Below are 9,169 nucleotides of genomic sequence, written 5' to 3' on the forward strand. Positions count from 1 at the left end.
TTTTAATAGTAAAAGTTTACTATTCTTTAATATTATAGGAACTAACTTGTTTCATAGCCATTCAACAACATAAAATATAACTATGAAATAAAAAAAAAAGCAACGTGTCGTTTGTAAATGAATGTATAAAAAAACTGCTATTGTTGCCATATTTCTATGACATAATCGTTTAAATAAAAGCCAAAAGACTATTTTCTCATCAGCTGTCATGGATTCAGAGCCTGGAATATAAAAAATATTTATACAATTAAAAAAGATATTATTTGGATTTCAGATTTAAACTTTTGCTTATATGGAAAAGGGTAATTAATCACATTACAACAATAAGTCTTCAGTGTAATTTTTGTAAATTTTATTTTTACAATGTTTTATTTACAAAGTAGGAAACAACATTTTGGGTATCAATTTCTAATGTGTAAAATATATATATTTTTTGTAACGTCTAGCGCCCTCTGCTGGCTAAGAACATATTGCAAACGTTAGAAAAACAAGGTCACATGGGTTGACTTTTAAAGTAGCTCTTTGTTAACGTTGCTGGTGACATTTCCAAGCCAGAAAAAAAATGTAAACAAAAGCCAGAAAACACATAAAGTAGCGAGATCCACTGTGTAGCAATATGGTGTATAGTGAATTTGGCAGAAATCTTTGATTTGAAATAATCTTTATACATTTAGAGAAGCTTTTGACGAATTACATACTGCAGCTTTAATTTTATTTACATGGCTCTATTACGTCTGAGCAAAATATGCAAAATACCTTCAAATGAAATAGAATTATTCTGGATTGTTACTAGAGAAAACATGGCAGTTGAGTGTAGTGCATGTGGTAAGAAATGAAACTAGAATCTCAACAACAACAGCTAGCTTTTGACTTAATTTCTAATAATTATCACAGCATGTCAAGCAATAACGTGAGAAAAATTCCTGTCCTTGTGCGACCTTCCGTCCAGGCCATGGCTTCCTCCAACCACGTGCGTCCTTCATCCTTACATCAGCAGGACGATGATGTAGATGAGGAGCAGGCAGATGAGGATGAGCGAGAAGTTGACGAAGAGCTCCTGCAGGTTGCGCTTGGTCTGCGGGTTGACCTCGATCAGGGAGGCCCTGCGCATGGCCGAGCGGGTTAAGTGTTGAACTCTCTCCATCGCGACCGGAGGGATCAGGCAGAACGAGACACGGGACGAGAAATGACCTGCTCAGGGGAACTGAGCCGTGCTTCGGTCAGCTGCTAGCGTTCACTCCTGCCTTTCATCACAGCAGAAAAAAGACAAGAGAGGATAATTGGAGCTATTCTGAGCAGGTGTGAAAAGGAGGCTTAAACACAAAAGCATGGCCCAGTGCCACAGTTATGGATATTTATAGTAAAGGTTGTGAGGTGAAATAAATAAGACCTGAATTGCTGCCAAAGAGCAACACGATGAGAAAGAAAATATACTTTTATATACAAATGTTATATATATGTTTGTAAAATAAAATATGAGCTCTTTTGGTGCTAGTTTGTCATTCAGTTCTAATAAGGAGTAAAGCGCCGCTGCATCGTGATGGCATGAAACCGCTGGCATCATCATCAGAAGGTATTTAAAGAGCATCATTGGTAATATAGAAACCGTAGTGAAAATAGATGATGAACGGGGAAAAAAAATAAAATTAATTTTTATTTTACATTACGTTAATCCAAAACATCAATTCCTGTATTGTCCTTCAATTGCAAAAGATAATATTCTATTAAAACGTGTTAGCTAACAAAAGTTTAACATTGCCGAAACAACTTCAGAACCAAATCTTCACGCGTTCACCTCAATATAAACGTCTGCTACTTTATATCCTGTAAAAATTTACCTCACATTGCTGAAAACAATTCCTTAGATAAATGGGTGGGGCCTCTGATTTCCACAGTTTGTAGGTAAAATTGTATATTAAACATGATTTTGATTATATTTCTGTTGTTAGGCTATAATTCATTGTGAACAAATGTGATAAGGAAGAGAAAGGTCTAGTGAGGTGTGTGTGAGAAGGTTGACATGCTAGCATGATGCTAATCACTTGGCTAAAAGCTCCAAGAGACTTAAACATGACTGCATTTCGTAAAAGACACTGGAAAATTCAATAACCGTTTCCTTTTCATATAAGAACATCTTTTTTTTTTTTGGTATAAAAGTTTTTTTATTCAGAGCACAATTTGGTGATGTATTAAAACACAGCCCAAAATCAGTTGAGTGAATAGAAAATGTGGATATTAGCAATTTTCTCCTGATCATTATGGCTAAACTTGAGGGGAGCACTAGGGGTAAATTGCCATGTTGTTGTTGTTGTTGTTGTTTTAGCTGTTAAAAAAGATCACATGGTAAAAACTCCTGTCCTTTTTTTTATATAAATTCAACTCCAAAAATATATTTTATGTTTTATTTATACTGTAAAGTTTATTTGAGTGTACTTCTAACTCACAGTGCTACAGAATTATATTTTATCTGTCTGTCTGTCTGTCTGTCTATCTATCTATCTATCTATCTATCTATCTATCTATCTATCTATCTATCTATCTATCTATCTATCTATCTATCTATCTATCTATCTATCTATCTTGCACATCCCACATGGGTTTTTACAGAAAACATTTTTCTTCACAATGACTTTTTATCATTTGACCATCAGCTACAAAGCTTATCACTCAATGGTTTCAAATTTTCCTTGAAGGACCTCCTGGGTATTAAAATTAACTTGATAATGTGATCTGTAATCCATTTCAGCATGAGTACAATTTTAGACGGTTTGATGGATGTAGGTTTTGATGTCAACATAATCACTGATGCAGTAACACAATAAGAGCCAAAAGCAGGAGCTACACAACATCGAGTGGTGGAAGGAGTCTCTGCTGTCAGTCTCAGCATTTTGGGAAATAACAAACAACATAAGAATATAAAAGTTGGGGAAAAGAATCGCTATTGAGAAAATGACTGTTCAAAACCCTCTTGTCCTGAGGATGTTCCTCAACATGAATCGTTATAGTTCAACATTAAGTTGATGTGTCATGTGGAAGTCAATGTGTCATGTGACCAAGATATAGCAATTCTTTTGGTATTGATTGTCTGTATTTTTTACTTTGTTTAGGGTTTTTTTAATAGTGAACAATTGTCTCTTTCAGTGGCATAATTGTTATCAATATTTATATAGAATATATACATAGAATATTATGTTCAATAAAAAAAGTGCAGGTAGGATATAGTGAGTAGGGAACATCTCAGTGCAAGAGGAATGAGGTACGAATGTACAGTGATCATGTGGTAATTATACCCTAATGTGCAAAGAGGAAAAGTAGAGTATGAGGTATAAGGCATGTGACATGGTGATAAGGGTGTGTAAGCAGCATTAGTTATGTACAGAACAGGTGTGATTATTTATTAATTTTCGTATAATATTAGATAACTGACAGTTTAACCATACACATTCTGGGAAACACTTATGATACTTTTACAGTAACAGTGAACAAAACCTCTTGTTGTTTACAAAAGCCTGATTATGTTCTGAAAGGTCATTTGAATAAAGAGACATTTACCAGAGGCGCTTTATTACAACATGCAAATATGTTGGGGGTTGTGTTCTTCCTTATCAACTCATTTTTATAGCCTTTAAAATATATATATCAGATATATTTTTTTAAGAAAGTAATGCGTTCAGTAGTTTACCAATGTTACCCAAACCCATCATCTAAATTAAAGCTATGGATGTTAAAGCCAATTTTTTTAAATCATTCATTATTCGATTTGTGTATCGTGTCCTAAACATTTATATAAGAGTAGTAGAAATGAGATAATCAAGGTCTTCTTACCGTTAGAAGTGGAGGAAGGTGCTAAAGGTGAATTGTAGTGATGAGCACTTCCAAGTTATGAATGCAGAACAGAACAGTCCAGCGCTTGTGTTTGTTGTGTTCAGTTTATAAGAGGAACTAAAGGGGTGGGGAAAAGTGGGAACGTGACCAGGAAGAGGGTGACGGACACCACTGCTGTGACCTCTGAGTGCAACTGAGTGTACACTAAAAACATACAGTTCCCACAAGCAGGGCTTTCCTGTGCCTGATGCAGGCTTTTATTCTCCTTCTCCTTCAAGCTATTTACTGTAAATGAAACATAGTGACTTTTTTTTTAAGGTTTTGTATTATTCCAAATGAAGGGAGAGAATTCTGGGAGATTAACAGTATGGTTTCATGCTAAGACCACAGGAATGGATTAGCCTTGGACCTGGCTTAACCTTTATTGTCACGCAGAAGAACGTCTATAAATAAGTGCTATAAACAGGGGTGGTTTATTTTAAGATATTTACTATATATAAGATCATTCTCCGAGTGTAATCTTCAGAGGAATGCGCATCATCTTCGCACAAGTGGCTAGCTAGCTGTCCTGTCAACACATCAGGCTGCTGTTGTACGACTGGTTGCATGCAACACTCTCAGGTCACTAAAGGTGCACGGTTTCCATGCAATACGTGTGACATGATCACGTGATGTTCTGAAAGTAAGACATCTGACGCACCGTAGAAGACAAGAGTAGCAAATCGGTGTGATCGTATCGTCCTTTTGGTGTTTTGATTCCTAAATGAACTGATACCAAAAAATTCATTTGGATAAATAATCAAAACCGATAATATAAAAAAAATCACATTTTCATGACCAATATTGTTTTCTAAGTCTGCTTTTTGTCCAAGATTCTAAGGGCAGGTTGGATTGTTTGAGTATCTGCAAGAGTTTGTAGGAGTAAGTGAGACTGGCCAAGAGTGTTTATGGGAGCAGGTTGGATTGAACAGACTTTCTGCTCAAACATGCAGGACTGTTCAAGCATTTTTTGCAAAAGTGAGACAGATCGGGGAAATGTGTCTGTAGGAGTGGGTGGGAACGGCTCAAATGTTTCTGTGATAGTCCTGCTTTCCAAGGCTGGTATAATAGCCTTCTTGATTCCTTGACCATTACCTGTGTATTTAGAATATAAAGCCATAAACAGACCAGAAACCCTTTACTCCTTAACACCATCTCTACCGGTACATGGTAGACATACTTCCAGGCTCTTTTCTGTTCTGCCACTATGGCTTTCAAACTATTTTTTTTTCCCGACAAAGAATTTTAGAATGATGGTATACTTAGTCTGGGTCCTAATAAAACACTATTAGAATGTATTTCCTTTAAATCACTTCACTCCAGGTGAGGGTGTCTGCTAAATGCCAATGCCAGTCAGTTAAATCCACTATAATCAATTTGGACAATAACTAAAATAAAACCAAAGCTGCACCTGGACCACGACACTTTTATTCAGCACAAATTATGCTCCAGGATTCAGTCCCTAGCTGGCCAGTCATTTTTGCTATGTTCATGATTCCGAGTCACCTAGTTTCTTAATCCTAGTCTGTATTGACATGTTTCACCTGTTATGTCATAATCTCGCTATCCTGCCTCTTTGAATTATGATACTGGATCTTCCTTTGGAGTTAACCCAATATGCAGACCCAAATCATTTAGATTTCGATTCTACCTTTCATATATTAGCATATGAATATGAATATACATGTATAGCTACTCAGTTTACCTAGGAAAAGGAAATTATTTTATTTGACAACAGATTTATTCATTTCTACCCTAATGCCATTGTGTCCTATAACCAAATGAGTTAACCTTTAACCAGAAAAAGATAGAATGGTTGACCAGAATTCCAAAAATACTCAACATACTATAATGGCACAGGCTCACAAGAAATCTTGAGCAATTTTAACATTAATATAGAAAGTGAAACAAGTAAAAAAAAAATTATTGAAATTTGACCAATGAAGGAAAATGAAGGAGTCTTTGTGGACACTTGTTTTTTATGTTGCTGCACATTAGTGTCAACCTGAAAGACATACCAAATTGCCCTAAGTGTGCTTTTGTGTTTGTGTGTGTGTTTTGTCTGTGTGTGAGTGCACCTCACCAATTCCACAGGGAGCCTTCCCAAAATAACCCTTCTTTGTGCGCACAAATCCACCTCACCCTAAATAAAAAGTGCTTCGCATAGTTGCGGCCCTAGTGACCTAGCGCGAGCCGTGTACATGTTTTTTTGCTGCTCTTAACTCGGTATCACTTCAAAAGTTCCTAATCCCAACACAAACACTCCTGTCCTTCTCCGTTACTGCGTGCGTTCAGGATTTTCAGCGCTTTAAAGATAAACGACCTCAACCTGTGTGGAGCCTGAACTGTGAACCTTGAGGCACTTTTAGCGTAGCGGCTTCAGAAATACCTGCCTGATACATGGAGGATGGAGCTACTGCTAAACCTTTGTGAAAATCTTTACACCCTTCATTGTAAAAAGATCCAGACTACATGGTGTTGCTATGCTTGATAGATAGACTGATATACTGTAGATGCATACCATATAGTACCTTCATGGTCGGTGTTAGGTCGACACTCATTAATACTGCAGCAGGAAGGAATGGCAGATGTATTTATAAATTTGCGTTTGTAGACTGGAGGCTTGACAGCAATAATGTAGAGCTATTGATCTCAATCTCAGGTTTGGGTCTTCTAATTCACGTTATAGGGAAATTTCATGCTACACCATACAAAGGCATCCTATACAATCGTGTGAGTCCGAGTTTGTGAAAGGACCAAATATGGCTGAGTACGTCACGTGTCATGTGGGTGTTTTAAATTGCTCAGCATTGGCACAACAACAAGGCAGTGTGATTCGAAAAGTGCCATTGATTCACGTTAGGCTTGGAATTCAGACAACCTAAAAAAAAAAAAAAGTTTCTGCTATTTTTATTCAATCAGAGTTTGGCCTTGTCCTTGTTTACAGTCGCATTATGAGGTATTTCGCAGATTAAATGTCTCTGCTTGGCAATATTTATAGCTAGTTGGCTGGTGAGAGGCCTGATGACAATGTGATTATAGATTTGAGATCGTGCATCTGGTAATGAAAGCTTTCCCCTGGTTGGATGAGAGCACATCCTATTCCAGCACAGCACATTAAAACAATCTCCTACCTTAAAGGTCATACGCTGTTTCTAACCACACAACCATACATGCAAACGAGCGAAAAAGTGGTGAAGGTCTCTTATTTGAATAAATGTGTAAGCAAAATGCGCTAACATTGTAGCCACTGTGCACTATAACGAACAGGGCGGAAATGTCAGAGCACTCAGGTATAAAAGCACTATTGTCACCCAGTTTAGATATTGTCACAAAGCAGCTTTCAGAAATAAACAGAGTATGAATATACATTTTAAATGTATTACTTTATTCCCAGACTTGTATTCCTGATAAAAACAACCCGCTTTAAGGGATAAGCTCTCTGAGACTTCATAAGGAAGAAAACTGAAGAGGAACCTGACTCAAAAGCAACTCATTCCCAACCCCAAATATTCATTCATTAGTTTGTTGAGGATATCAACCGTTCACTGATGGACACCAAGACCTAGACCTAAGACACTGTACCAGAACTGTTCATATCACAGTCCAAAGCCATCTTCATGGTTCCTAAGTGGAGCTACCTGCATGCATCTCATTTTCCTGAAGCTCACCTTCATAAAGCTTCGGTTTGACAAATGAAATGTTGCATTTTTTATATTTAAAAAAGATTTAATCTTTTAAATATTAAAGCTTTATTTAATTTAAAAAGTTTTTATAAACAGGTTATCAAACAGCCTTCACGAATGTCAATTTTCACTCAAAACTTTTCGGTTCTATAACAAATAAGGTCATTCTTACTTGAAATCCAAGGGTGCCAGGAATTATAAGCACTAACATGACCAGTTACCATTTGTCTTTCAAAAATAAACAGACGTTTTTTGGGGGCTTCTGCTTTAGATTAGGTTTGACATGTTAAAGTGCAAGTAATATAAAATATACTGTATATATATATTATATATAGTTAAACAGCGCCGCTCGTGGTTCGTAAAGGAAATGCACAAAATGGTATTAAGAAGAAAGGCTGGGACTGATTCTTTCTAGCCCAGACTATCTATCTATCTATCTATCTATCTATCTATCTATCTATCTATCTATCTATCTATCTATCTATCTATCTATCTATCTAATTCAGTTAATTTTATTACATATGAGAATATAAAATAATATTCTTTAGTGTCTGTGTAAGTCAGTACCTGCCTATAGGGAAATGCCAATGGACTGTTCTAGACAATCCACTGCATTTGTACCTTTTTTTTAATCCAGTGTTTCTTTTAAATATAGTTGGGGTGTTCAACATTTGGCTATTTCAAATAGCCAAATTTGAAATAGCCAAAATCTCATTCCCCTCTATTTCCTCCTTATTCTACAAATGAACCTGCACTGGTGGAATCAGCTCTCCCTCATTACACCTCTCTTACTGAACATCAGGTAAGGAGAGAGCTGAAGAAACTGAAGACCAGGAAAGCAGCAGGCCCAGATGGGTTGTGCCCCAGGCTCCTGAAGACATGTGCAGATGAGCTAGGAGGTCCTCTCCAGCACCTCTTTAACCTGAGCCTGCGCCTTGGTATAATACCAACACTCTGGAAGACCTCATGCATCATTCCTTTGCCCAAGGCCAAGCAGCCTAGGGACAATAAAGATTACAGACCAATTGCACTGACCTCTCACATAATGAAAACTTTGGAGAGGTTAGTGCTGCAGTTGCTGAAGCCCCAGGTGCAACATGCCCAGGATCCACTGCAGTTTGCGTATAGGGAGAGGGTGGGAGTGGAGGATGCTGTCCTGCATCTCCTCCACCGCACTTTGTCTTACCTTGATGAAGGGGGATGTGCAGTGAGAATGTTGTTTTTTGATTTCTCCAGCGCATTTGACACAATCCAACCCCAATTCTGCAGGAAAAACTCAGGAGTATGGCAGTCGAGCCATACTTAATATCCTGGATCATGGACTATCTGAAGGACAGACCCCAGTTTGTCAGAATGGGGGCCAGCCTTTCCAGAACACTTTGCAGCAGTGTGGGAGTACCTCAAGGTACAGTTCTTTCTCCGATGTTGTTTGCTCTGTACACGACCGACTTCCAACACAACACAGAGGCTTGCCACATACAGAAATTCTCAGATGATACCGTCATTGTGGCCTGCATTAAGGAAGACAAGGAGGTGGAGTACAGGCAGCTGGTGCAGGATTTTGTTCTTTGGTCCAAGCAGAACCAGCTACTGCTAAATATTAGAAAAACGAAAGAACT

At 37.5% G+C, this 9,169-nt stretch overlaps 1 protein-coding gene across 2 annotated transcripts; it reads right to left on the bottom strand.

Moving 5' to 3' along the window:
• Positions 1-330: 330 nt before the first annotated feature.
• Positions 331-3,941, bottom strand: LOC124390157 (cardiac phospholamban-like). 2 transcript variants are annotated; one of them, XM_046855918.1, is made up of 2 exons: positions 3,826-3,941; positions 331-1,244 (listed from the first exon to the last, which is right to left on the bottom strand). In XM_046855918.1, the coding sequence occupies exon 2, from the start codon at positions 1,142-1,144 to the stop codon at positions 986-988; it is 159 nt and encodes a 52-aa protein (XP_046711874.1). In that variant the 5' UTR covers positions 1,145-1,244; positions 3,826-3,941; the 3' UTR covers positions 331-985. The 2 variants fall into 2 exon arrangements, with proteins under 2 accessions (XP_046711874.1, XP_046711875.1); XM_046855919.1 differs by having other exon boundaries at positions 331-1,240; positions 3,826-3,937.
• Between the last annotated feature and the right edge of the window lie 5,228 nt (positions 3,942-9,169).

Source organism: Silurus meridionalis, chromosome 8 (genome assembly GCF_014805685.1).
Source record: "Silurus meridionalis isolate SWU-2019-XX chromosome 8, ASM1480568v1, whole genome shotgun sequence".
Taxonomy (NCBI): domain Eukaryota; kingdom Metazoa; phylum Chordata; class Actinopteri; order Siluriformes; family Siluridae; genus Silurus; species Silurus meridionalis.